At 43.4% G+C, this 27,796-nt stretch overlaps 7 protein-coding genes across 7 annotated transcripts; 3 read left to right on the forward strand and 4 right to left on the reverse strand.

The window, feature by feature from the left end:
* Positions 1-742: 742 nt before the first annotated feature.
* BCR41DRAFT_423150 (hypothetical protein) lies at positions 743-2,937 on the reverse strand (the record flags this gene model as incomplete). The annotated part of the gene is made up of 4 exons (XM_022030256.1): positions 743-1,884; positions 2,028-2,152; positions 2,256-2,475; positions 2,592-2,937. 4 exons carry the CDS (start codon positions 2,935-2,937, stop codon positions 743-745), a joined length of 1,833 nt encoding a protein of 610 aa, XP_021880129.1.
* Positions 2,938-4,901: 1,964 nt separating this feature from the next.
* Positions 4,902-5,845, reverse strand: BCR41DRAFT_387441 (hypothetical protein; the record flags this gene model as incomplete). The annotated part of the gene is made up of 2 exons (XM_022027896.1): positions 5,613-5,845; positions 4,902-5,478 (listed from the first exon to the last, which is right to left on the reverse strand). The coding sequence occupies exons 1-2, from the start codon at positions 5,741-5,743 to the stop codon at positions 4,902-4,904; spliced, it is 708 nt and encodes a 235-aa protein (XP_021880130.1). The 5' UTR covers positions 5,744-5,845.
* A 2,214-nt stretch (positions 5,846-8,059) lies between these two features.
* Positions 8,060-10,770, forward strand: BCR41DRAFT_423152 (hypothetical protein). Its single transcript, XM_022030257.1, has 3 exons — positions 8,060-8,994; positions 9,124-9,175; positions 9,302-10,770. The coding sequence occupies exons 1-3, from the start codon at positions 8,068-8,070 to the stop codon at positions 10,627-10,629; spliced, it is 2,307 nt and encodes a 768-aa protein (XP_021880131.1). The 5' UTR covers positions 8,060-8,067; the 3' UTR covers positions 10,630-10,770.
* A 441-nt stretch (positions 10,771-11,211) lies between these two features.
* On the reverse strand, positions 11,212-13,082 carry BCR41DRAFT_423153 (hypothetical protein; the record flags this gene model as incomplete). The annotated part of the gene is made up of 2 exons (XM_022030258.1): positions 11,212-11,375; positions 11,549-13,082. The coding sequence occupies 2 exons, from the start codon at positions 13,080-13,082 to the stop codon at positions 11,212-11,214; spliced, it is 1,698 nt and encodes a 565-aa protein (XP_021880132.1).
* Positions 13,083-14,139: 1,057 nt separating this feature from the next.
* Positions 14,140-15,291, forward strand: BCR41DRAFT_356201 (HAD-like domain-containing protein). Its single transcript, XM_022024607.1, has 2 exons — positions 14,140-14,340; positions 14,508-15,291. The coding sequence occupies exons 1-2, from the start codon at positions 14,284-14,286 to the stop codon at positions 15,150-15,152; spliced, it is 702 nt and encodes a 233-aa protein (XP_021880133.1). The 5' UTR covers positions 14,140-14,283; the 3' UTR covers positions 15,153-15,291.
* A 3,777-nt stretch (positions 15,292-19,068) lies between these two features.
* BCR41DRAFT_307817 (hayluronic acid synthase 3) lies at positions 19,069-19,794 on the forward strand (the record flags this gene model as incomplete). The annotated part of the gene is made up of 1 exon (XM_022020879.1): positions 19,069-19,794. A coding segment is annotated over one exon (726 nt), but the record flags the coding sequence as incomplete, so codon positions are not given.
* Positions 19,795-20,326: 532 nt separating this feature from the next.
* Positions 20,327-27,439, reverse strand: BCR41DRAFT_423155 (hypothetical protein). Its single transcript, XM_022030259.1, has 5 exons — positions 26,720-27,439; positions 25,019-26,616; positions 24,747-24,894; positions 21,227-24,626; positions 20,327-21,018 (listed from the first exon to the last, which is right to left on the reverse strand). Exons 1-5 carry the CDS (start codon positions 27,296-27,298, stop codon positions 20,366-20,368), a joined length of 6,378 nt encoding a protein of 2,125 aa, XP_021880135.1. The 5' UTR covers positions 27,299-27,439; the 3' UTR covers positions 20,327-20,365.
* Between the last annotated feature and the right edge of the window lie 357 nt (positions 27,440-27,796).

Here is a 27,796-nt window from a genome sequence, read left to right on the forward strand (position 1 = left end):
GAAAATGCTCACCAACTTCAAATGATGATTCGTCAGTCCAAACTACCCGATTCCAGTCTTCCATGGACCAACTCATATATTTTTTGACAAACTGCAGCCTCCTTTTTATATGTCCTTCTTTTAAGAATGGTTTTTTTACTGCAATCCGGCTGAAAATACCCAGTGAATGCAATGCCTTCGCAACTGTCCTCTCGCAAACTTTGTTCGGCAATTGGTTAGTGATATCATTAAGAGTACACCTTCTATTCTGCTTAGTATGGCGAACGATGCTTCTGAGGTCCCGTTCACTTAGTACTTTGGGCCGTCCTGGGATCGGAGTGCAAGCAGTGGTGTCTCTTTCTTGGTACACCCTGATAATATTAATAACAGAGGTTCGGGGTACACCGCGTTGCAATGCGATTTCCGCAGCCTTCATGCCCGCGAGGTGCATTCCAACGATGATACCTTTATTCTCAATGTCTAAGTGTCTCGCCATGGTGGTTTACTCAAGCTGTTTGTATGTGAAAAACAGGAAGGAAAGAGATTGAAGGAAACGCTTCCCTACGTAACTATTTCAATATTTTATTTTTTTGTCCAATCTTTGTTTCAGGTGACTGTAGGCCATATTTCGAAAAATTCAAACTTTGTGTTCAATATCAATTTAATCGCACTAAGTCCATGTAAATTTTTTTAAACTAGTCACTGTTATCACTATTTAATAAATACTTTTTTTCGTATCTTGACCTAGGAAACCATAGGCTTTTTATGCCTTTTTATGGTGCTTCCTTCTTGTCAAGGGCTCTTCTTCCTCTTCCTCTTCTTCCACCTCCCGCGCTGCGCTTTCCTGTCTTTTTTTGGTGGCCAAGGTGCCTTTCATCTCTTGTTCCCTCCGTTTATTTTTTGCACGAATGGAAGCAATAAGGTTGCTGATAGATTCAAGAGCTCCACCGTGGATATCCTGCATATTGTAAATGTTTCTGCTTAGTCGAGCGAATTCGATGCCAATTAGCTTCCTCTGAGAGTACCTGGAGGGATCTGTGGCACGCATTCTTGGAGTCCAGTGACGGAGCGCCAACACTAAGCCTCTTTCTGGATCGCCTTCTTCCCATTGCTTAACTGCCTCTCTCCAATGCGTAATATCAGGGATCCTAGGAGCCACCGGTGGTTCGCTCTCTTCATGAGTAAGATGCGCCAGCGATGGCAGTGACCGTGGCACCGGATGCTGTGTATTAATGGCTGTAGCTATAGGCAACAATGAACCTTGAAAGAGTGATTGAATTTGTTGAGTGATTGCTGTTCCAAGATTCATTACTTCTTTTTGTATATCTTTTAATTCTTTTTGCATTTCTGTCATCTCTGTGTTAATCGCAATCCGCAAGGTATCAAGCGCGGTATCCAGTCCTTGTCGAGTTACCATTTCTGTGGCGTTAGGATCTCCCATAAACATGGCGTGTCGACTAACGTTTTTCACTGGAGAGAGCATATCACCGTAGCCGGCCTCATAGCGGATGAACTCATCCAACAGGTATCGCATGACTGTACCGACCCCTTCACCTTCAGACCAGCCGCCCCACCACTTCACTGCCTTGAAGGACCATTTCTCCTTTGCAAACATGAAGCGATGCTGTGCCCCACCGCGGCGGAAACAGTGGGTTGTGTATCGACCGTTACGTCCAGTAAGGAGATCTGCATCTTCCGTAAATTCATCCAACAAAGACTGGATTTTCGGATGTGAGAATGACTCTTTGAGTTTGATACGGCCCTTGGTGTCCATCGATGGGAATACAAAGTCTTCAGGATGGAGTGCTCGGCTATCTTTCTCCATCCAACGGATCCAGGTTAACAATTTGGTGTAGCTGCAAGCATGGGGCTCGTTGGGTTGTGGATGGATCTCATACACATTAGCTACCAAATTAATAATAAATATTGTCATTGAGAATTTAGAAACATAGGTGTAGGAACAAGTATCAGGTACGCGGGAAGATCAAGGTTTCGTGAAGACCACGACGTGATTTAGAAAGAACAAATCTTCAGGACGGCATCAGCACCTTTTTCAGCATTCGCCTGATTTGTTTTGCGAAAAGTTAGAGTGATTTTAATGTATGGTCGCCCACAATCTGTCTTAAAATTGAGCTCGATATCCTTTCCTTGAAGTCTTAGTAGTTCCTCATTTCTGGTTCGATAGAAGAATAGTATCAATCATCATTAGTGAGAAATTACTGACAATAGGTGAGGTTTTAAGTATTACAGAACCACAGATGGGAGCGAAATGTCACCTTGTCCACAACGTGAAGCCTGTTGCAGCAAACGCTTGAAAAAACAAGCATAACCCTTCACCATATTTTGCAATGACATCTGGCTTTTGGAGATGCTCCATCAGCTTTGATAAATCTTTATAACTCATGGCAAGGCTTTGTTTGCTTTGACCATTCCTTCCGTCGCGTTTCTTAAGGGAGAGCATGTAGTCCTCGAATGACTGGTCGTAAACAGGATTTCCTATAGAAAAGTACAAAGTAAGCGATGATTGACTAGTAAAACACTTTAATTGTTGCTTTGGTTCTTCAACGATTACAAACCTATCCATTGCTTGTTCTCAAATCGCCAAAAATCACCCTGGCATTTGAATTGATCTTTGAAGTATTGCTTGAATGAACTTCGAATGCCCTCGGCGGTTTTGTATGACAGGCTGTTCTGGTCACACTTGAAGGCGACAAAAGCCAGAAGGACAATCGGCGTCACTTCGCTTAATTCATCGAACGCAGCTGAATACTCGCCGCCCATAGTAAGAGCATACCTCTTCCCTCGCTCAACATGACCTGAATAGCTGGTCTTTGTTTTCGTAGCAAAACGATGGGCTGTCTTTGTTTTTGCTGCGTCTAAGGCACCATGTATATTATTGCTTATATTGATATTAACCTGGGTATCTACAGGCGGGGCCTCTGAGGCATCGGGATCCATCTCAGATGATTGAGGGGAGGAGGCAGAGAGAGGGGAAGGAAGAGAAGATGAAGGATAGGGATGTCAAAACGTTCATAAAATTATACAGATTTATGAAAAATTGATCCAGACTTAATTAAAAATTATTTAACATATTTTTTACAAATAATTTAACCAGAGTTTGGATTATGCATAGTTGAGCCTACAAATTTAGATGCCCATTCAAAATTTTTCATAGGAAGTTACACGCCTCCAAATGCTCTTAAGGCTTTGTACACATCAAATTAGAACTAAAATCTCGATTTTTGATTGGCTAAATCTTATTTATTATGATGTCACTGTTATTGTTAAGGGTGTCAGGGACTATATTTCCAAGTCCCAGTTTGCTGGAATACGCCAATGAGACCAATATTTTTTCACCTGTTCAGCAATATGACCAGACATATTTTTTCGATATGCGTCCATGCGATAGCTGTAAGTAATAAACCATCATATGTTTGCTCTTGACATTATAAAGGGAAGCTCCAATACAAGAAATATGAAACTATTTACAAACATATTGTTGATTATCACAAGGAACAATAGTTTCGATAGATTTGTTTGTGGGGTTTTTAGGCATCGCAGTAAAACTAAAGGAAGAGAGAGATGGAGTACCCACGGCAACCGCTTTGAGTTGTTACCTTTTAAAAAAGGTCATAGATCGTGAGTTGCCTATATATGCTTTTCTAGTCTTCATGGTGTTGGCTGCATTTGGGGTTGCAGTATTTGCCAAAAAAAAAAAAAAACACGCCCTATTAATCCACTCTTCCACCTCAGTTTCATCCCCTGAATCTCGTTCAGTCTCTGGATCGTTGCTGATATTCTTCCAGTTCTGTATATGTTGAGATTTCACTCACTCCTCTCCAAGCTGGAAGCTACTAAAGTCTATATCAACTGAGTCATCGATGACCTCTGTCTGCAAATTCTGGAGTGATATCTGTAAAGCCTGTTCTACTTCAACAAACTTGAGTTGTACTTTTTTTTGTCGAGCATCTCGCAACTGCCTCTTTCTTTTATTCAAGTCGCCCATTATAATTTATAGATTATATATTAAGGAAAACAATAACTTTTCTGAGTGTGCAGAGAGATGATGATTGACTTTAAGAAGAGATGTACACCAAAATGAGTGGACTAATTAAGGTTTTTTCCTAAATTTTTCTGCGACTAGATGCGGGTCACTATCAGGAGTAAATGAAAAGTATAAAAAGCCAAAGTGCTCCATAACGCAAATATTTTGCTTCACAGAGGTCAAGCGGGGTTACTGCGTTTTTAATTATAGCTGTGATCATAAAACATTAACTGTGCTAAAAACGAGGTGCCCTAAAAAGAAAAAGAAAAATATTACCCATGAAGCACAGAAATAGATTGCATTACGTTGCGATCATTTTTCTAATATGATCATCACTGTCTGACGCTTTAGTTTCCTTGACTCTCCGTAGTCGAAAGTGAGTATATTGCCTATGTTGTGTGTCTATTGTAAATTTCAAGTCGACGGCTTGGACTCCCCACCAGTAAATAGCGTTTCTTATGTATTCATTTTGTCCTCCATCAATAACAACACGTCTTAAAATACGTGACCGACCGTTTTACAATTGACTAATGTCACATGATCTGCGGAAGATTTAGTCGGATAATCTCCAGCTGGATAAAAAAAATCTGGCTTGTGGACAAGTATAAATTTAGAAAGAAAAACTTTAAAGTTCCTTCTGTGTAACGATTCTCACCATGTGTGAACAGTTGTGAGAATTACCCTGTGTAACAATATCGAAATTTGATTGATGGTTGCAGTGCCATGATAACTACGTTCAGTGGGCATCGTGGACAAATGACCATATTTTTGCTTTTTTATTTTTATTATTTTTATCATGATTTCGCGCAATCTATGAATTGGTATAGCGCGTATCTTTTACACCCAAGTATTAGGCTTGATAAGGGCAGGATATCCTTTAGGCGCGGGTACCTCTGCGCCCCCATTCCGTCTGATGCTTTGGCTTCCCGGAAGGCTTGGGCTTGTGAGACTTCTTGGAGGGCTTGGAGGGCTTGGAGGGCTTGGAGGGCTTGGAGGACTTGGAGGGTTTTGCTGGCCGAGTAGTGCGGCTAGGCTTGGTAGGACGAGCGGGTTGAGAAGTTCGGGTAGGACGAACAGATTGAGAAGTTCGGGTAGGACGAACAGATTGAGAAGTCTGAGTAGAGCGAATAGGTTGGGAGGTTTGAGTAGGACGAACAGGTTGCGAAGTTTGGGTAGAGCGAATAGGTTGAGAAGACTGAGTAGGACGGATAGGCTGAGAAGACTGGGGAGAACGAATAGGCTGCGAAGTCTGGGTAGGACGAACAGACTGAGAGGACTGAGTAGGACGAACAGACTGAGTAGGTTGAGTTGACTTTGGGGGCTTAGGAGGTGGGGTGGGTTCTCTACTGACAGCAATACAGATAGGTTGACCAACATCCAAATTGGCGCAATCGCCACGCAACTTGAGGTTCCACCTTCTCATATCAGCAAATGTGATACCATGAGCCTTTGCGCTATGTGGTGAAATATTAATTGGTTAATGGAATGGTTTTGTAATAGTGCGTAGCAGATGTTCAAAGCTGTCTATGCGGACGTTTTTGAGTTTTAATAACAAAGGCAAATAAGAGGCAAAAGAAACAAGACTTACAAATCAATGCAGGTCTTGTCTTCTGGTTTGACAATGACAGTTTTGATGCATTCTTTGACAGGGATGGGGACGACAGCCATGGCCTGCGAGGCAACGAAAGCGAGGGCAAGTAGAGGGGCGACGATTTTCATGATGTGCTATGGTTATGAAGGATAAGGGGTAGGGGAATAGATGTCGAATGGAAGTGGTTGATGAGACGGCTTGTTGAAAGATAGAACGGGATCTTTTGGAAGGTGAAGTGCGACTTGAGGGAAAAAAAAAAATCGAAAAAAGGCAACCTCCAGATCCCTTTTATACTTGATTCTGGCCGTCAGTTTTGCTTAACATAATTGCATGTATTTTTTCTGTCCAAATTGAGCCAGAAATAGGCCTAAGGTCATTTTACAACTGCAGGATATGACTACATGATATTTGAGTCCACTTCATTTCTGAAGTACGTACATTCATTGGATGAAATTAAATTCCTTCTCTCCCTTTTATATTGAGGGGACCATATTAATAGTAATAGAAGGCTCTCTGTTAGAGAAACAAAAGAGGAAAACACAGTAATACACACAACAATGGATCCCAAGAGAGATCTCAGTAGCAATCTGAAAGTAAATAAGCTGAGGCACCAGGTGTTGTATGAAGTCACCAGAAGCGAAAATATATAATTATTCATATATAAATCACTGAATGTGGGCTCATCTACAATGTATTTCCTTTTGAGGTAAAAAAAAAAAAGTTCTATGAATACATTCATACACTCATATCCTATTCTTCAGACTATATAATCATCTCCACCAAAAAATACAGAGGAATATATGTGTCGCCTGCTTTTCTTGAATGGATCAATGTATGGAGTATGAGGGGTCATTTTTAAAAAAACGATTCACAAAATAAGTGGGGAAGATATTTTTTGCTGTGCAATATACAGGAGCGTTAGTAAAAATAAATCGCAATTTTTTCTTGATTGGTTTCCCTTGATTCAACAAAATTAAACCAAAATGTAAGCAAGCTTTTTTTTTATCCGTCTGGTGCCTGAATACAAGGTTCTTCACTTTTGGTTACGTCCTTTTGCCTTGTTGTCTATGCTTTCGGATCCCTAAACGTGCTAGGACGTATATAATGAAAATTGATGACGTATTATCCGGGTAACGGCTGTTTACTTTGAAATATCTATGCTTGAACTAGGTTTCGAGAGGAATGGGCATCATTGTATCAAGAAAGGAGCTACGAGGCATTGTTCTCTTATATCCATGGTATGATGAGGACATTTCAGTGCTAATTGGTAGTAAATCATATCTTACGAATCAATCTATTCCAGTTTTGATGACTCCATATAAAATGAATGTACCATTTCACCAGTCGATGTATTTAACTGGACAAGCCTCACTGAAAAGTCACGGAGGTTTGTACGTGGTTTTTATAACTTAAGAGCGCCGCTTTCGAATGGCATGTTAATCGAGACTTCATCTGTTCAACTGTCCAAGTTTTCAAGTCTGGAAATTGAAAAACAAAAACAGAGTGCTTTGACACTAGTCCCTGGCGGCATGTTCCCTCCTATTGTCTCAGGCCAAACCTACTGAAAAACCAGGTGCGCTACGGAGCGATGTGCGCTCAATCAGTTGCATTATCCCAGGAACAAATGATTTTTGGTGACAATGCCAAAAACCCTGGCCACAGCTGGATACAATTTGAAAGAATTGGGGCAGGTTTATTGATACGTCAAAGTTCTATACTTAGCGGGCAGTGCATCTTTGTCATCACGGCTATGGCAACGAAGGCGTCAAGTGAACACTCCATGAACACATTGCGAAATTATATGTCGGGAGATTTGGGAAAAAAAGGTCTTTTTAGCTTTGCCCTAGTGGGAAACAGAGGGAAATGTTAAAAGGGGTACAGGACAAAAAAACTCGGTTGATAAAAACATCAACAATCACTTGTTTTTCCCCAGTTGCTGAAAAAAAAAAAAAAATGGTTGTTGCACAACAGCACAACAACGTTTATATTTGGTGAAAAATAGAAAAGGTTCATCATATTTCCAAGTAAGTGAAAAGCGGCTCAGCCTTTTCAATGTTCACTAAAAAAAAAAAGCATTGCTATTATGTATATATCGTACACGCCATCGGTTTATTCTTTTTTTTTTTTTTTTTTTTTTTTGCTGTTTCTACAGTCCGTCATCGAGTTGGCCTTCAAGCTGGTGACTATGGCTCTATGCCTGTCTCCACCTCCATTGCGAGCTTTTGCGTGCTGTGCTCCAAATAGAAGACAGAGAAGGTTGCTTGTTGTTGATAGGCATCTATTAGTTGTTTTATACAAGGGGGTACAAAAAAAAAAAGAGCAAAAAACTTAAAAAATCGAGCTGTAAACTCTCGCCCTGGCCTTCTGCACAAGAAACAACTAGGAGGCCCTTCCGCCTCACATGGCGTCTCTTGAGGAAAGACGGGTATATATTCGTTGCCACGTCTGGAGAATGCTGACTTTTCCTTTTCTCTCTTTGCCTTTTGTTTCTTCTTCTCTCTTCTCTCTTCTCTCTTCTCTCTTCTCTCTTTTTTCTTCCCACACATACTTCCTTCCTCCTTCACTCCCTTCCTCCGCTATTCACATACTCCTTTCCTCCTTCACTATTCACATACTCTTTTCTTTCACTATTTCTCACCACCTACTTTCATCTGCATACAAACCCACACACATGCTCTCTCTTCGACGTGCTCTCCTGGCGCTGAGCATAGCGATCCCATGTTTGAGCTCCATACACGCCCAGGAAGCGCCTACACCAGTTGGTGCGATGGCCTTCGCTCGAGTTGGCAACTACTTTTTCGTTCATAGTGGCTCGACATACAACGATGACTTGGTTCAGCAATTTTACGCACTCGACTTGACAAAAACATGGCCAGCAAACCAGCCCATCTGGATTTCTTTACCACCTGGTCCATACAATGGTTACCATACTGCAGGCTATTCTTCTGACAATAAGACCTTCTTTACGTTTGGACAGGATACAGGGGCATCTGCTAAAATGCTACCAGGTTACTGGCTCTTTAGCTATGATATCGCCACTAAGACCTGGACTTCCAACAATCCAAAAGAACTCGGAGATCCCTCACGCCGCGATATATTTGCTGTAACCAACCCATCCAGCAATCAAATCTATATTATTGGAGGCGATGCTGGTCTTGCAGGGGAGGAGCATTCGAATGCCTTTAATACATATGATGTCTCGACAGGAAAGTTAACAGAGATAATGACACCATCCACAGGCCCACAAAACGCATACACATATGCAGCTGTATGGGTATCCCATCTCTCATTGATGATGATGGTTGGAGGTCAGATTGGCTCTGCTCTTTCACAAACTCTGTGGATGTACAATCCAAAGACAGGAGGATGGTCAACACAGGTATGATATTGTTTACATTTTTCACCATTTTTTTTTCCCTCTTTTTGTTGTGCACGCACGGATGTGAATTGAAACAACAATAACAGTGATGTCTTTCTTGTACGATTGGGCAATTATGCTAAATCTTAGAGCTCAACTGGACCATTCGACCATCAGCGTTTCTCACATTGTGCTGCAAGCAGTACGTATACAGTTTTATTCTTAATGGGATTAATTTTGGGCTCAATGTTTATGTCCCAATGCCTGCTCTCTGTCTTGCTTATGCTGCTTACTCATTGTAAACTGTAAAAAAATTTTCAAAAAATAGATGCTGACGGCAGTCTAGTTGCTGTTTTTGGCGGGTATCTTGGAAAGAATGCAAAGGTTGGTGATCCGAATGCGTACATCCTCAACACTGCAACTTGGACTTGGACAACAGTCCCGTACAGCGGCCGAGGACGAGGTTTGTGTGCATGCACAATCGTTGACGATACGTTTATTGTCTGGGGAGGCTTTTATGACAATCCCAGCAGTCCCAACGGCCTTCCCTCTGCTGCCGAATCAACACTCTTGCTGAGTTTGTCGACACAAAAGTGGCTCTCAACTTACACTCCTTCGCCTGCTCTGGCCCAGAGCAGCTCCAATCCTCCTCCTTGGGGAAATGGCGGTAATGGGGACAGTAACCCCAATAACTCAACTGATGGAAATAAGAATAAATCGACCGACGACGCAAAGGGCGGTTTCCCAGCAGGAGCTATTGGTGGCATTGCTGCAGCAGCAGTAATCATTTTAATCGTAGGTGCCTTCCTCTTCCACCGACGCAACAAAAAGAAGCAACATGGCAGGAAATCGAACGTCCCTGACTATGAGTTCACCAAGGCAGAGGAGGGTGAGGGATCCACAAGAGGAAAACCATCGCTTGATGGACCTCCTCAAAGACCTGCGCCACCACCTGGAAATCTGTCACCAGCTCTTTATGACTTTGATTCGCCTCCAGCTAATAATCTAGAGGTTCGGTTGAGCCAGCAGCAGCAATTGTTGCAGCAGCAACAACAGCTCATTCAACTACAGGAGCAGCAATTGTATCTTCAACAGCTGCAAGAGCAATTTCGACACTCGCCAGAGGAGGCTTACGCCGCTCAGCAACAATATCTACACTCAATCCAAACATCTCCTCAGCTATCACATATGTCAGAAGCTCGTCCTAGTGTTGAGGGCGGTTACAACAGTGGATATTCAAGCTATTCGACCCCTTCAGCAGTGCCGCTCTTGTCAGTGCAAGATCCTAGTTCGGTTCAGGGAAGTATTTCGCCATACCAGCAACAGCCTCAACTAAGTCCTGTATTTTCGGATGCCAGCAATGTGTATTACCCACCACCACCACTGCCATTGAATCAACAACAACAGCAGAGCTATTCCCCTAGCCAGTTAGGTCAGACCTACCCCTACAAAGTGCCAGCGGACGGGTCTGCGCTTGTTCAGCCCAACAGTCCTACCAGAAGCGATTACCATGACACATTTGGTATGAAGCACATGTCGATCATCTCGGATAGTTCAAGCACGAAAAATAGGCGGGTGAGTGCACCTCAAGGCGCCTATGTCGTTCCCTCCTCTCCTGGCCTGGATGGCAATGTTCCCCACACCATCCCAGAGTGAGGGGGAGTCCTTTTATTTCATAATTTTTTAATTTTGCATAATCATTTAGCAATATTCATTACATAATGCGATTAGGTGTAGACCATATCCTTTTAAACAAACCTGTACAGTTTTCTATGATCCCATTCCTTTCGTGGTCCTGAAAAAAAAAAAAAAAAAGACTTGTTTAACTGTGTGAATCATTGAATCATTAATTGGACGTCGCATCATATGCAAAATGAGAGTCAAAAAAAAAAAAAAAAAAAAAAAAAAAAAACAGAGCTCAGTTGAATATCTACAGTATATAATGTCTTGAGGAATTTCCCCGAACCTGCATGTGCACGGAGATTTTTTGTGTACAAGAATAGCCGAGCCCGACTGGTCTGGATTTTGTGAGAAAGCCAATCAATCATCTTATCCTTATTTAAATATATATAGATATTCATATATAAAATATTTATACATCGATCAAAAAGCTAGTGGCACAAGGCATAAAGGTTGTCCTTCAATCGACCAATCCAATGTCCTTGTACAGCAACCTTTTACTTGATTCAAATGGTTTCATCGAAGACCAGATTTCCCCGTCGAGCTTATTCAATAGAATTACAAACTCTTTTTCAAAAAGCCCTGGCTCTCATCCAGCGCTTCCCCAAAAACAACGAGCCATTGGTTATTAAGAAGGGCTTGAAGGCTGTCACTGCTTTGGAAACCATTTGAGTCAGGGCCATTTAGCAGCGGGTGCCACAGCTTGCGAGATTCGATATCTACTGCGTTCAAAAATAAAAATCTCCATTATTTTGGCCACTGGCAACAGCCGTGAATAATCACGATTGCTTTTCTTAAAGGTAATCTGTGTTATGCTACTGTAGCTCCCAAGTCTTTATTATCTAGAATAATAGCAATTATAAAACTATTTAATTTGGCTTTGGGAAGTTTTTACCAAACATCCACCACAAAACACTTCTCTGCCTTAGAGGCAGCCATATGTTGTGAGTTTTGTATGGATGCACAAAGAAAGGAAGCGTAAGTGTATGGAAGAATGCCATCATTGACAGACCCAATGCTGTCCATATCCATCGACTTGAGCGACCTCCCTTATTATATGTGTCTTTGATCCAAGCACCCACAGGCGTCATTTCCACTGTTCTTGTCAGTACCACTGCAATACCCTGAAGAGTAAAATAGAGCAATTGGCTCCATATGGGCTCACGCCAGACAGCGTAAACAATATAGGCACGTAAGATGGCTGACAGAGCAAAGACTGAGAGAGCTGGGAGGGCTTGCCTTAGCACCTTAGCAAACGCATGACCAAGACGATCTGGACCAAGATGCTGCTTGCAATATCGCTGTACAGGAAGGAACCCAAGATCAACCCATAGGTATCGAAAAACGGTTTGCCAATTCCTCCAGAAATCAACAGGCGTCAATGCAAAGCACGGAAGTCTGTTCTCCAGCATGCTCCATTCTTTGGTGCTGAGACGTCGACCTGTGCACATGGAATAGATCATGGCCACGGTCACATAGATCCAGAGGAGATGGATCATGATAAATATTCCAATGGCAGACATACATAGCCCATAATGGAGGATAGGTAGTTGATCCAGTCCGTCGGATGTGTACTGGGATATATAGTAAATATCATAGTCAAGAATAAGATTGTACACAAAGCTCACTGGAACGAGGTCCTGCCAGCGTAGCCACTTTCCACCTGGATGTGACGAGAATCGACGAAAAGGAAACCATAATTCCATTTTGAGCCGATCCATATCCCACATCAAAAAGTTGTCATCTACTAAAGACTTGCTCAAAAGTGACGAAGTTGAAGGTGAGTTTGAAGCAGAGGTGGATAATGGGGAGGAGTCCGCGTTGCTAGTTGGTCTGTCTTTTTCGTTTAGATCTTTTTTGGATCGTGCTGTTGAGTTCAATGTTGAAGTTGTGGATGGGCTGTTTAAATAGTAGCGACTAGGGATTCCAGTCCAGGGCTGAACATAGTAGAGATCCACCATCCTTGTTCCAGTCGCAATGGCTATTACGGATATGCACATCTGTCCTAATTCAGAAGGATTGTTAAACAGCAAGGGTTCAAGTAATAATATAGCCAAGAGTGGAAAAGCTACAAACTGTTTCCTACGGGTAGTACGAGGAAAAGGCGACATCAACAAGAGGAAAAGTGAATTAAGACAAAAGAAGAAGACGCCAAAGAAGAGGTGAGAGGATATGGTCTTTTGAGGAGGAAGTAGATCTTGATTAGGCCTGGTGGTGACTAAGGCGAAGAGATGACTCTCAGTTGTGTAGGTCCACTTCCAAGTCAAAGGATTGAGCCATGAAAACTCGGATTCCTCGGCCGCTGCCGCTACAGCATTTGCAATGAAGACAGCGGCATAGGAGGGAAATGCTGAGGCGGCATCGTAAGTTGACCTTGTCTGATTAGAAAATAGTTGCGAAATAAGTGACGAGAACTGGACGGAGGCCATTGATATAGGGAAATAATCAAAGTTGATAAGAAGGAGCAATAAAGAGAATTCAAATGGCAGACAAGATCGACCTGTGCAGAACGCGTCTGTGTGACAGGGGCCTTCCGATTACAAACTACAAAATACAGCGTTTTTAATTGTTTTATCCATTTTAAAATAAACTTTATCGGTTTTTTTTTAAAATTGTTCCAATGAATAAAAAAATTTATCCAAAGGTAAGTTAAAAAGTTGGCCGAAAAGGGCTGAGAAATTTATCCAAGTGTTTGCAAATTTTGTCCAAGTGGTCATGCGGAATTAACCATGACTTTTGTGGGACATGGAAAAGGACATGGTGTTTGGATATTTGTTACAGTCGGTTCGGTTATTATGTTTGAAAAAATGGATAATATTTCAGACACATTCGGATAACTTATAGGATAATTTTATTAGCTTAAATGGATAAAGCTTATTTCCCATCGGAGCAATGCAAATTGAAAATGGATAAATGTTTTTTTAAAATGGATAAAACAATTAAAAACGCTGTAAATAAATAAATAAAAAAAAAAAAAGGTTTAAAAATGAAGGCTATTTTTTGATTGTCTGTTGTAGCATGTGTTAATGACATGAAATGAATGATGAAACAAAATGAGAGAAAGAAAGAATTGATGATGCCAGGGTTTACTTGGAGCCAACTGTCAAAAACAGAAAGAGAGGGCAAATTGTGCCTGCGTATGCGGTGTACGCAAAAAAAGGATGGCAAGAAGCCGTTAACAAAACTGTACATGTACAGTACAGTTATTTTTCACGTACAAGAGATCTGTTGCGCAGTTAGACGGTTTGATAAACAAATACAGCAAACATGTTCCTTGATTATTGCTGCTCCTTATCGGCCAATAGATCTTCGCTTGCTTGTTATCGTCACCCTGTGTGATCAGGCTGAACTAAAAAGCTACTGTCGAAAATGAGGTAGATGTTCTCACACAGACACACCCTCCGGTACTCAGACCGATTGATCATCATTCAGCTGGCGTTGGGACTAAAAATATATGATGTCGAGCCTTTTTTTTTTTTTTTTTTTTTTTTTTTCATTTCAAATAGTCATTACAATACATTCTATTTCTTAAATAATCACCATCATTAATTCATCCATTCGGTTTCACATTCTTCTTCACTCGGCTTTGCACTAAATCAAAGATAAAAGGAAATATCCATAGTGTACGCCATGACTTTGCCAGAGTCTCAATTCCCTATCCGCTGCCGTGGCCTTCTCTTTGACATGGTAAAAAAAATACTTGTTTCTGACTTTACGCTTTGCAATTGTTTCTTCTCCCAACTGATACAGTTGCAACTTTTTTGATCTCATCTTGATCCTAAATCATTAATGCCTCGTGCGTGTATAAAGATTTTTTTTGCTGACAAAGTGGCCCATTAATCCTACCAACTTAGGATGGTACTTTGATCGACACAACGGTCATTGTAGAACGCCATTGGAAGATTTGGTGCGAAGGTCATGGTGTTGAATTTGAGCAATTGATCGCCACCTCTCATGGTCGTCCTTCATTCGAGATAATGAAACAATGGGCTCCTGCACACCTCCAAAAGGAATATCAAACACCAGAATATTGCCGAAAGTTGGAAGAGAATGTTGCTAACGACAAGGATGGTATGCTCATCGTCCCAGGAGTCACTGAATTGCTCAAGTCTCTCCCACGCAATGTTTGGGCTGTAGTGACCAGTGCAGGCTTGGATATGGCGAAGCTGCGCTTTCTACAGACTGGGCTGGAGACTCCACCTGTCTTGATCTCAGCTAATCATGTAACTCGTGGAAAGCCTCACCCCGAAGGTTACATGGCTGCAGCTTCTCAACTAGGGCTTGATCCAAAAGATTGTGTTGTCTTTGAGGATGCTCCTGCAGGTGTCCGTGCTGGTGTAGCCTCAGGTGCCAAGGCTGTGATTGGCTTAAACACTGGGACCATGCCGTTGGAACACTTGATTGAAGCTGGTGCTAATCCCATTGTCAAGAGCTTTGAGGAGTTAGATATCAAGGTTGGAGAGGATGGCTGGATCGAAATAAATAGGAGGCAGGTATAGACAGACTAGATGGAGCATGGTGATGAAAATAATGCATCAATTACGAGCAGTAAGCAATACATTGGTGTAATTGTCCTAATTAAAGAAAAATGTGGCGTAAGGGCAAATAAAAGTCTTATCACAAGAAACTCATTATCCTGAAGAAATTGTGGAAGTTTGGCTAGACCAGAACGCCATTTCGAGCCGCTTTTTTCTTTTTAAGCATGTCCACATTTTCTACGGGCGAAAAACCTGTTCGTTGGTTAAATTGCAGCTGGATTGGTGTTAGATCCAGATTCGTATATTAGTGAATAGAATATCAATGTGCAATTCAGTCAGCAAAGCTGTACGAGGTAAATGTATGTAAATACTTCAAAAAAAAAAAAAAAAAAAAAAAAAATTCATGGAAGAGCCAAACAACGCGTTCTCATTTTCTTACAACAGAGCAGACGTTTGGACGAAATCATTTTCATCTTAAATAAAGCATCATTATTCAGACATCATGAGTAAATGTATCGTCAATGTAATGTATCCTGCAGGCATAAAAGGCGTAGAAACCATATTTAATCCCAGCATTTATAGAACAACAACCGTAATAATATCAAAGCATTTCAAGGAAGAAGCACCACCGCTCGCGCTCCGCCCCCAGGACAGCCCAAAACGCTGATGTCAGGAGCATTGCCCGCCACACAGAGGGAGAAAGGAGAGACCGCTCCTAAGGACGTTATAAGTAATTACCGGATAAAGTGAGTAAGAGAGCAGTTACAAAGGTACCGCATCTGCTGAGTATTTCCAACTGGAACACAACCTTTAAATGAAAAGCACAAGAAGAGGCGGTTAGATCTTGACAATAAATATAGGAACTGGCCCAAGGAAGGTTGGAATCAGGAGGTTTGGCCTGGTATCATCTCTTGAAGTTGATGGGCACGTTCGTCATAAAAGGGTTTGGCATACGACGGAGAAGGAGCACGAGCACGGTTGCCTTGCATCCGCTTTCAAGAATGGTGGAACGACTCTGATAGTCTGGAGAGACCACAACATCCAGAAAGCTCCGCATGGTCATATTTGAACGAGGCTCAGCTAAATTAGCTTGGTATATGACTAAGATGGAGGGTATTCCATGAAGGACAATACGCTAGTTCATACTTGCAAGGTTGTTAAGGAATGGTATGAAAAGAATAGTGTTTCATGGATTCCAGACTGACCAGGATGCTCCCCAGATTTGAAAACCATTGGACATCTGGCCACTTCTCATGATAAGCGCATCAAAGAGCCAAGGGATCTTCCCACTCTCACACTAGTTCTTATTGAAGAATAGCACAGGGGAAGCTAACCAATCTTGTTAATTTCACGTCCAAGAGGCTAGAGAGAGTGAAGGAGGCAAAGGTGAGATCAGTCGTTATTGAAGTCACACAACGCTTTCATCATTCATATAGTAATTTTATCAACCTCTCTAACGAAAGTATAAAGGTCTATGTCGATCGGTAAAATTTTTCTGTGTGTCTATTATTTGTCAAGACTTCCAGATGGTTGTACAATACAAAAGTGGATGGATGGAATTCCCCTCATCTGGATAGTTTGAGAATTCCACTGTCTCCTTAGTTATTGGATCTGAATAATTCAGGGAACATTTAGACTCTGTTTAAGAACCCCTCCAAACAATTATGTGAAGCTTGACCACATTCTTATTTTATGGCGAGTAAATTACACACGACGCGTTTTCCTATTCTTTCTTTTTTCTCTTTCGTCTGTCTTCTTTTCTTTCGCTCTTTCTGACGCGCTTCTTTTCCTAGGCCTCCCTCCCCTTTTACAATTGCAACCAAAGGCTGTGTCCGCTTCATACGGCACGGCGCTTCTGATCCAACCAATTACCTCATCACTTCTGTAATGTCAGATCTCGACAGTTTTCAGCATTCTGGGGCTCTATATATTTTTTAAGATCTCATATGTAATGTACCCATCTTCCCGCCTTCCTTTCTTCCTTTCTTTCTTTTCTTTCTTTCTTTCTTTCTTTCTTTCTTTCTTTCTTCCCTTCCCCCCTTCCCTTCCTTCTTTTCGTTCTTTCTTTCCTGTTCATTTAGTATCAATAATGTCATCTCAACCATCAACGAAGCCATCAATCAAGAGCCACCGAGCCAATCGAAGCTCTGATTTCAGCCTTAATATTCATTCCAAGGATCCTCTCACCTTTTCATCCGCTCAGGGTCTAGGTATAGATAGCCACCAACATGGAGCTCCTTTATTAGTTGATTATAATATGATGGCTCAACAGCGTCAACCAAATTGTCATGGCAATCAAAAATATCAGCAACTGCCATCGCTAAGGGCATTCTCAGAGCTCTCATCACATATTCAGCAGGATCACGTCCATGAACTAAATAGCAGTATTTATGATCGTGGTCATACTTTGTGTTACAGCGATACGTGTAAGCCGATAATGAATAGACACAAGTCTGGAGAAAATAAGCGATATACTTCTGAAAGTACTACTCATCCTAATAATGTGCAGGATGATATAGCAGTGGACAGTTTGATTAATCACCATTGCCAGAGAGCGGATAGTTTGCTCGTTCATCATGAACGTGCACTGGGGTCAAGGAAGACGCCAATCATGCAGCTTACGAGTGGAGCAGCCTATCCGAGTCCTCCAAGCCTTCCTAGTCCTGAGGCAATAGTCTCTGCACAATTACCAACACCTTCTATCGCCCCTGCTGAGCCCTTAGAGCATGTTCAGGAGTCCAGCAGACCACCTATCTACCATGGAACGAACAATCACCAGCTTGAAGGCCACTATGACCAAAATTTCTGTTCCAACCCATGGACCCAATCTCCTATCGAACAGGATCAGCAGATACAACGTCTTCCTTCCATATCTAGTCCTGAAGGCAGTGGGGACAGGAAGGTCGGTGCATCCCGCTTATGCCCATCTATGCTACATCTTGGTATACATTCGCCCCTGAGTTCAAACCAGCCCTCACCCGTCGAACCGTTCCAACCAATACACGTCTCAGCTTTTCAACAACATCACCATCATAACCAACACCAATATGAACCTCCTCTGTCGCCAAATTTACCATATAATCAAGAGACTAGTCCACTTATTTATCGCTCACGCCACCAGTATGATCCGTTTGCAGAGGCTGATGAAAACTTTACGAGGCCATCCTCACTCTACACGCCGACTGCTCAAAGTTGTGGTCTCAAGTCAACACCTGTGTCTCTATGGAAGAAGACTGTCTGGGTAATTTTTACAGCATCAATTTTTCTGCTTCCGTACTGTGTCCTCAAGGCCTGTTTCCATCTTCAAGTATCTGCTGGAGCTTGGCAGACCTCTGTCACATATGGTATGCTCATGGCGGCGGATTTCGTTGCGGTAATCTTGTTTTCAGCTTTAAACCGTCAAAAAACCAACCATCGTGTTAAGAATCGTGATTCCCATTGGATTGGCGTCAGCACAGGGATTCTGGCAGTCGGATACCGTGAGGATCCGATCTTGTTGGAAGGTTGTCTCAAAAGCCTGAGGGCCATGCGATATCAGCGGAATCAGCGAATATTGTTAGTGGTGGATGGAAACGAACCTCAGGACGAATACATGGCTCAGGTGTTCATGAAGGTCTTTAGAAAACAAGGCGCAGCTGTCTTTCGCCCTCAATTCCTTTGTATGGATAGGGCATCGGACGATAAAGAGCGAGGGGATTTGATTAGACAAATTGCGTACAATTCTGGTCCTGTTTGTGTGATGCAGCCTCATCGTAGCAAGCGAAGCGCAATGTATACTGGGTTTGCAGCACTTTTACAGCAGGGAGTAGACGCAGTTGTTGTGACAGATTCAGATACTTTCCTTGATCCGGCCGTCTGCAAAGGTAATTCATTAGTGAAGTCCCCCTCTCAAACAAATATCAAAGATATTCACAGGTACTAGCTTTTCAAAACAGAATTAGCATTCGCACTAGCAGAGTCCCCCATCATTGGGGCCGCTACTGGGGACGTCCGGATCTACAATACGGGAACTTGGGTCTCATTCCTCTCCTCAGTTCGTTATTGGTTCGCGTTCAATCTGGAACGAGGTGCTCAGTCCTACCATTCGGTCGTTAACTGCGTTTCAGGGCCTCTAGGGATCTATCGAATGTCAATCATCGCCGATGTAATGGACAAATGGGTTCACCAATCATTCTTGGGTGTCCTCTGTACCTATGGTGACGACCGTCATCTTACCAACTTGGTACTTAGAGAGGGATACAAGGTCAAGTTCTCACATCACGCCATCTGCTACACTGATACACCTATCCGTTTCATTGCTTGGGTGACCCAACAGACTCGTTGGTCGAAATCATTCTTCCGAGAGATCCCAATCCAGCTGGGATGCATCCAACTGCATAGCCCTTGGATGACTTATGCACTACTGTACCAGTTGATCTACCCTATGATGATGGTTTATAGCCTAGTAAACTGCATTTACTTTGGCACAGGGTCTCAAATCTCATGGTGGATGGTCTCAATAATGTTCGTTGGAGTGATGAAGACTCTATATGCTGTCTCTGTAACAGGCGACAAAAAGTTTTTCTTTACGACTGCGTATGGGTTCCTGTACATACTCGGTTATGTGCCTGCCAAGATTTTCGCTGCATTAACGCTTTACGATAATTCTTGGGGAACTAGGTAAGAGCTTGGATAGCCAAAAAAGAAAGAAAGAAAATATTAGAGAAATTCATTCTTTTTTTTTGTATGTGCTCCCCTCTTCTAGTGCACGATTAATTCGCCACTTCACACAATTCCAAAGCTACATTGCTCCGGTCACGTGGGGGGCGATACTCTTCTTGGGCATCATCCACAATCCATCGCGTTTCCTGCAGCCAGCTCCTACCCTTGAAAACCAAGTGGCACCGTATATTTTGACAGATAGGCTGGTGGTCCAAGTACTGATCTGTTTTGGCTTGGCTTATCTGGGATTGTACTTCTGGTTCTTTGTTCGAACAGGCATCATCCACCGTGACTACAAGCGCGACTTTTCGTACGAGGAGCTGTATGAGAACATGACCACCTATGCCTTTATAGATACTGAAGGCGGTAAACGGAAAGTAGCAAGATTTGAAGTGTAGACTAAGCCTCCATAGATTTATTAGTATCATTCATGTAAATACAGCCACGCAATATGCCCCTTGTGCTTAAGAACCATAAAGGACTCAGTTTTGTTCATACACTGTAGGTTTATTTGTTGCTTTTGCTCATGTCATTCAAGTATTTAAATTTGATAGTTCAGCCATCGTTCCTTCAGTGTCCACCATATCTTCGTCGTCACCACCTACTTTCTGGTTTCTAGTTAGTTTCTTCGTAAGTGGATCTGCTCCTCCAGGAATAAAGTCTCCTAAAGTCAATGCGATACTCTGACCACCGGAGCCTGCTTCACACAACTCGTCAGCCAACGCTATATACCGCGCCTCTAGGGCCTTGACATCTTCGGCCTCTGCCAAAACCTTGCCTGCAAACCTTAGCACCACCTGACCCATCCATTTCTTCAAGAACAAAGCTGTCATTTTCTCAATCATCTGAGCCTCACGCTGACCTTCAATCCGAGCCTCTTCACGGACCTCATGCAATAAATATTCGGCCATGTCCAGAGCCAGAGACAGAGGCGGAGCCCAGATATAGGTGAAATCATCCGCACCTGGCTCTCGAGCTACATTGAAGGCCGCCGCTAACTGTGTTGCTGCTTTCTCAGCCGTTAATGTAGCTCCTGGTGCTGTCAGTGCCAGTCGCATAAACTCGAGACACACAAACGGACGCATCAGCACAAACTTGGCCTTCCCAGCAAGAGTCTCAACCGCACTTGCACGGTAACCTTCAAGAAGAGCCGGCGATACACTCTTCTGTGCATTGGCTTGGACAGCTATTTGACCACCCATCAGTTCAGATATAGTCAAAAGAACAATGAGAGAGAGAGAGAGAGAGTAAAGAATGAATGTTAGATTTGCAGGCTTCTCTCCAGTTATGTGAGTCAAGAAAAGAGAAATGTAGTGGGACTGAGGGGATAAGAGGGAGAGAGGTAAAGATAGAGATAGAGATGCAGAGAGAGGGCCAAATCCTTCAAGACTAACCTTGGTCCAGCTTCTTCAAGTATTCAGAGCTGCCTACAGTTTTTTCCCAGTAAGCATCCAGCTCCTTAAGTGTCTTCGGGTTATTGTTGAGGTGCTCTACCTCCATTGCCAAATCCGAATTGCCTCGGAATGGAAACCATTGGCCACGAGCGATATTCAAAGGGAGGTCTTGTGGCTGCATGAATGGAGTCAGATCCAGAGCATCCAGGCTGCCATTCAGGAAGGCTTCGAGGATTAAGACGCTTGCTGGTGAAATGCCATAGCCGCTACTGAACGCCTCAGATCCACTTCCCATGCCTGTAGTATTCCCTAAGGCAATGGCTTGAGGTCCAAATTCAACAAGTTCATCAAGAGGCTTGCGTGTAGATATACTAACAGGGATTGTGCCTCTTTCGATATCGATTACAAGGAGCTCATGAAGCATTGGGCCGACTTCTTTGGGGAAAGCGGCACACATCAAAGAAGTATCAGCTAACAGCATACGGTGGACAATAGCAGTGTCTGGCCCGTTCTTTCCTGCTGTTTGCGCTCGCTGAACCAATGTTGAAAACGCTTCTTGCATAGATGTGATTTGCTCCATCGTCAACTGGCCATTATTTGCTTCACGCACAAGAGCTAGCTCACCTAGGAGGATAGTTGAGATCATATCTCGTTTCATTGAATAGAAGCTGGTATTCTCTGCAGTCGCCAGTCGATCCATAAATGCAGTAATCTCCTTCAGCGGAAAGACCCCAATGGCATTCGTCAGAATATGCAAGGCGACAAGGTCTCCATGAACCCAGTCGGCCAATTCTTCGCTAGGCTCCATGAGAGCCTTACCAAGAGTTCTCTTGAGCTCTGCGTTGTTCCATCCCTTGTGAAGAAGCGAATATATAACCCACGAAATGACAGTGGCTCCATCGTCTGTAGATAGGAACTTATTGCTCAAGTCAGCAATACGTATAAGCAATCGAAGGACCTCTTGGTTAATCTGTGCTTGCGTCATATTTTCCTGAGGGTTAAACAGTGCAATCTCTCTTCCTAAGATTGTCACCCATAAAACCGATTCCATTCCTTGAGAGAGAAGGGGGCGAACTGGATCCATTTCATTGCCGATGAAGGTACCAGCCTTCTCAGCAGCGTCAAAATTATAAAGTGTAAAGTTGTTGGCCAATTGAAGGCTTTCAATTCGATCAAGCGCTAGCTTGCGGAAGCCACGTCGTCGGCTCTTGTCTAGGAATACGTCCACTTGATCCTGTATATAACCAATGAGCTCTTCCCAGCATGTGTTACTGTTGTCATTTTTGATATTGGCCTTGCTGCTATCATCACCGACCTGAGCGTTCGCTATTTTACCTGCAATTTCCACACCAATGCAGCGAGCGATACCAAGACCAAACAGCTTCCAAAGTGAATATGGGTCATCATCTAGGGACATCTTAGCCGCTTCCTGTCGCCATTCTTTAGCAAAGTGTAAAGCATACTTGAAGGTTATCCACCCACTCTCCTGAGCAAGCATTTGCAACGTCAGGACTCTGACTTCAATTAGATCTTTGTCCCTCGCACTGTCACCTTCAGGAACAGCAGCCATAGGGATAAGGACATCACTGACATAACGGTCGATAATACGTTCAGGGACAATGTCTTTGGATAGAGCTGTTAATGTTGCGTTATAATGAGGAGTGCGGGTTACATTGCCAGAGTACACAGTAGGCACTGATCCACTGTGTTTGTATGAAGGGGACACTGCAAGAAGGACCAATGCAACCCCTGATTTTTTATGATAGGTAGACTGAGCGACAGTAGATAAAGTAGTCCAGATCCACTCTGTGGTGGCTTTATAGCGCTCCTCTCTGCCTTCTGATCCGGTAAGTAAGCGAATCAGTGATTGCAAGGTAACCACTCTGACATCTTGATGGAGGTCCCGACGTGCTAACAGATCCTCAATCAGCGAGCTGACTTTTGGATCCACCAGCAGAGACATACTCGACAGTACCAAACGAATGCCTTCCTTCTGAACAGTGACCTTTTGTTGGCGCTGTCCAGAGGATGGGAAAAGCGGTATGATAAAGTCAGGGATTTGCTGAACAGGGACACACTTGAGCGCATTCTCAACTGCATGAATGGATGTACGAGCGACATGAGATTGAAGGTAGACTGGAGCCATGAGGAGCTGAAGTGTGCTTGCGGGTTCTCCCAGGGTCGGAAGGAACATCAGCAATGCCTCGACAATGCGTGATGGTAAAGATGGAGTGTTCAGAGCATTGGCAACATCTTCCACTGTTGTTGTCGGCATACTCATAAAGGCCTTAGCATGCTGAACACGGGATTGGAATGGAGCCGAGCTGTTGGTCATTCCTGACAAGTGTCTGGCCTTGAGCATCTCACTTTGCTGTGGGTTTAGCTCAAAGGGGATCTTCACAAATAAAAGGTCCCATGGATCTGGGGTCTCTATTTGATTGAATAGTCCAGGAATACTCTTGGTCATCGACAGATGGTCATTTGTCAAAAGATCCGGCCGCTGTGCGCAAACATAATCTAGGACAGCAGGGAGGTGAATAGCTGATGGAGATTTGTTCAAGAGTCCGACCATGAGTTGCTCGTATCGATTATGGTCACGCTTGCCGCCTGGGAACACACACTCATTCACACGTGCCTTTACTTCCCCTTCATATGCAGTTGATCCTAATCGAAGATCGCGGTACAGTGTGTACCATGACAGATTGCCAAGATTCTTTTGAACCCACTCTTCCTGTGTATAGATCTCACGTACATGCTGGATATAGTTCGATGAACTTGATAGGAACTCGTCGTCTTTCCAGTTTAGGACAGTATCCTTTCCGAATACTAAAGTCGGAGCACTTGCTAGGACATCCAAGGTCTCATGCAGATACTCCACAAGCGTCGGTGAATTCTTCCATCGCCATCCTAGATCATCATGAAGGCTATAGCAAATGTTTTGCCAGAAGATCTTTTGGGACGACTTGAACGCTTCAACAGAGTCACTTGTAATATCTGGGGCCATTAGTGCCTTCACAGTGAGCCAGCGGCTATGGTAAGCATTGATCTTGGCCTGCACATATGTCTCCTCCTGTCCTTCTTCGATAAGGTGTAGACCCCATGCACCACCCTCAGTTTTGTATGTCTCATTTTCTTTGGCAATTGCCTTTCGTCTAGCAATCTCATGTTGCTCATTGCGTTCATGGACATCCTGGCCGTAAGTAGGGTTGCTAAAGGACAGGTCAAAGTACTTAAAAGCATTTACATCGCCATGGACATTAACCACTCGTCGCCAGCGGATCTCTGTTCCCATTTGGAAGAATGGGTGAGAGTCATTGTTTGCGAAGCGCGAAAGAGCGGCATCGCCAATAGAGTCCAAAAACCTTGTAATCTGTGAAACTGGTGTGATAGCAGCCGAATTCTAATAAAGTTGATGGTGTTAGAAAGACATATATGTCATTTCCTTGCTCAAGGATATTGCTATCTTTTCTTTCCCTTCTTTCCTGCAAAAGAAAAAGAAATATGAAATATGTGCTGTTACCTGTGCGTCCATGGCGAGGTACAATGCGGATAGCTCATTAGCTTGCTGCAGATCTGCGTCATCTAGGTATTGCCTCGGGATAATATGGTCGCGTAGGAACAGACTTGGCGCAAAAGCCATGAGGTTGGGCTGAATTTCATTGCGGATCCTTTGCGATGATAAGGTTTCCAAAAATAAAAATTAAAAAAAAACGGGTTACAGGTTAGAAAAAACCAGGAGCACATAAAGGTTTAGTTCATCATAGCTTGGAAGACTGAGACTATGTAACTCACTTGGGAATCAGCCATTTCAGTGTTATGAGCCATTGGTTCACATCTTTTGTCATACGAGTTGCTTTCATAATAGCAGTAAGCCATTTAAGACGATCCTCAAAAGACGGCTTGGTCGTTTCCTTGACAAGCTGGGCCCGTACTTCTGGGACTTGGATATCGACAAAAGATGCCCAGTTGGATAGGTTGTCACCCAAATCCACTACTTTCTCTCTCCTGTCATAGAACACAAGTGGACGGACGATCTGTTGACGGAGTTCAGCATTGGTGCAGAGAGCCTCCAACATCGGGTATACAGATACGCCTTGGTCCTTCTCGATCAAAGGCTTAAAACTGGGTAGTGCAATGATCCATTGGACTACCTCATCGCGCTGAGCTTGTGTCAAGCTTGGGCCCAGCTTGCTAAAGTGCTCGATCCATGTAGAGTCCAGCTGAATCATTGCTTTTCCTGTCCTATTCAGGCAGTTAGCGACACAAGTCTGGAACACAGCAGAGTTGTCCCAAGAGGGAACAGAACTAAAGGGTTGCACAAAGGCGTCATCAGATAGAGCATAGACGCTTTTATCTGAAGGTGCAAGGACAGCCAAGAGATCTTCAACTATGGAGATTACAGCACTATCCTTGCGTGTCTTGGTTTTGAACATTGGCTGGAGCTGATCGAAGATAGTTTCAGCCAGTGGAGGGAAGCGCTTTATATGTGACAGTTTGTGAGCTTCCCAGTAGTTGGAGGACTGTCGAAACAATGGATTGAATATCTTCCTGCAAAGACGAACATTGACCGCATCATCATCCACATCTTGGATACGGAGAGCTTCCAAGGCAGGAGAGAAAAGCTCTGGGATGAGCTCTCGTAATGTCTGGTGGAACTTCTGAGTTGAATCAACACGATCCTTGTGTACAGAGCAGTTGACGACACGATGCACCAGGTTGTCTACACCTTTCACCACGAACTTGAGCACATTATTCAGACGCCTCACCCGTTGGTTGCCTTGTGTTTTAGAGCGAATCTTGAACTCATCTTGTTCAAGTACTTTCAAGGCAGCGCGTACCAGCCGAGTGACAGCAGGGCCGCGGAGGCAACTGAACAGCTGAGGGATTTGGTCCTTCTTGAGGAGTTCTCCTTGACCAACATTGATCAGATCAAGAACGTACTTTTCTAACATTGCCTCGTGACGAGGATGATGGCTCCAATGGTTCTGCGCCTTTCTGGTTTCATAAAGTTCGCTGGGGATATGGGCAGAGTACACCAGATTGGAACCACGAGCTTGATACGATGTCTGTTGAAGGATACGGAATGTTCTCTCGGCATCGTATTGAACAAAGAGAAGGATGTATTCTTTGATTAATGGAGCTAGCATAGGAGTCCTGACCTCGGGCTTGGCTTCATCCCAAGGGAACAATGGCGGATAGGTCTCTTGGAGGGTCAAGATAATGTCTTTGATTGACTCGCCGGGATCACAAGCGCCTTTTACATTTTGGTTGGCAACATCAATGATCTTGCTATATGCTTTCCACACTTTCTCACGCTCATATTCTGTTGCCTTTGCAAGTGCTTGTTTGAATCGAGTCGTGATGGGCTCTTTCTTATCAGCCTTATTCGCCTGTAGTGATAGAAGACAAAGAGGCAAGCTGAATCAGTTAATCATTGACTAGTTACAATAGTGCAGTATGAACAGCCATCTCAAGTATCTACAGCTTACATACCGCGCGTGGCTTTCTCAAGATGTCATTGGCAAGGCCCTTGCGCTTCTGCTTGACCAAAGATGCTACAAGGGCATCGCGAACAGCAGGTGCAGTATCGGTCGTAGCAGCAAGGATTTCGACGTCCGAAGCAAAAGTGGCAATGCACTGGATCAATCGCTTTTTGCCCACTTGGTATGGATGGTTCAAATCAGCCAGCAAGAAGGCAATTGCTTCCTTGCAACCCTTCTGAGCTAAGGTCATGGCAATGATTTGACCAACCTGACGTTGTACGTAGCGAGATGATGCATTGGTCTGTGGAAACTGCAGAGAGACATCGTCGGCTTCAGGAGATGGATTTCCACCGTCAGCATACAAGGTGGTTTCATCCTGCGGAGGCCGCTGGATAGGAATAGAGAGAATGGTGGGAACAGTCTTGAGGAGTTCAGGTAGGAGAGAGAGGAGTGCTTCTTTATGGGTTTTGATGAGATTCTGGATATAGGTATTGCGATGGCGGTAGCCTACAGTGTGGATAGTCTGCATCAATTCATGTTCTGAAGCAGGCAAAGCAGGTGCCTGTGGCACGTCTTTGGCAGCAACCATTGATGAAGGTGGATTCACGGAGAAAAAGAATTAGCTGAATGAGTGAATGAATGAATAAAGGATTCAGATGATTCTCCTTCTACGTCCTGAGCAGAAGGAAGTGAGAGAAGAAAGAAAGAAGAAAGTCCATAAGTGTTGCCAGGAAAAAACTACTGAGCCCCCAGTAGGCTTGACATGCGGGTTATTTGCACCGCCATTTTTATTTTTATTTTTATTTTTTTACTGCAGTTGTGACACAGAAACGCGTCAATTTACGCCCTCAAGCCAATCTATATACTAAAGTCGTAAGGGTTTGTGACTGTGTGCTAAGTAACTTTTTGGTCACGAGACACTACACACAAAAAAACCGGCCTCACCCGTAATAAAGCTGAGTTAATAAACTAGGCTCGGTGCCATCCTGTCTGCAAAGCGGCAAGCCACCAATCACCGTTCCATAAATGGAAGGCGGGCTCTCTACTTTGCAGACAGGCTGGTCTCATACAGTGGAATCTCGATAAT

The sequence above is a fragment of the Lobosporangium transversale genome, assembly GCF_002105155.1.
Source record: "Lobosporangium transversale strain NRRL 3116 chromosome Unknown BCR41scaffold_25, whole genome shotgun sequence".
Classification (NCBI taxonomy): Eukaryota; Fungi; Mortierellomycota; class Mortierellomycetes; order Mortierellales; family Mortierellaceae; genus Lobosporangium; species Lobosporangium transversale.

What these genes read in the sequence shown, in the direction of transcription:
- BCR41DRAFT_423152 (XM_022030257.1), top strand. Translation starts at nt 8,068, where the DNA reads ATGCTGACTTTTCCTTTTCTCTCTTTGCCTTTTGTTTCTTCTTCTCTC. An exon ending in CAGGAGGATGGTCAACACAG is followed by an intron (nt 8,995 to 9,123) that starts GTATGATATTGT and finishes GCTAAATCTTAG; the next exon opens with AGCTCAACTGGACCATTCGA. An exon ending in CTCACATTGTGCTGCAAGCA is followed by an intron (nt 9,176 to 9,301) that starts GTACGTATACAG and finishes TTCAAAAAATAG; the next exon opens with ATGCTGACGGCAGTCTAGTT.
- BCR41DRAFT_423155 (XM_022030259.1), bottom strand. Translation starts at nt 27,298, where the DNA reads ATGGTTGCTGCCAAAGACGTGCCACAGGCACCTGCTTTGCCTGCTTCA. An exon ending in TCTTGAGAAAGCCACGCGCG is followed by an intron (nt 26,617 to 26,719) that starts GTATGTAAGCTG and finishes CTATCACTACAG; the next exon opens with GCGAATAAGGCTGATAAGAA. An exon ending in CTGAAATGGCTGATTCCCAA is followed by an intron (nt 24,895 to 25,018) that starts GTGAGTTACATA and finishes ATCATCGCAAAG; the next exon opens with GATCCGCAATGAAATTCAGC.
- BCR41DRAFT_356201 (XM_022024607.1), top strand. Translation starts at nt 14,284, where the DNA reads ATGACTTTGCCAGAGTCTCAATTCCCTATCCGCTGCCGTGGCCTTCTC. An exon ending in GTGGCCTTCTCTTTGACATG is followed by an intron (nt 14,341 to 14,507) that starts GTAAAAAAAATA and finishes CTACCAACTTAG; the next exon opens with GATGGTACTTTGATCGACAC.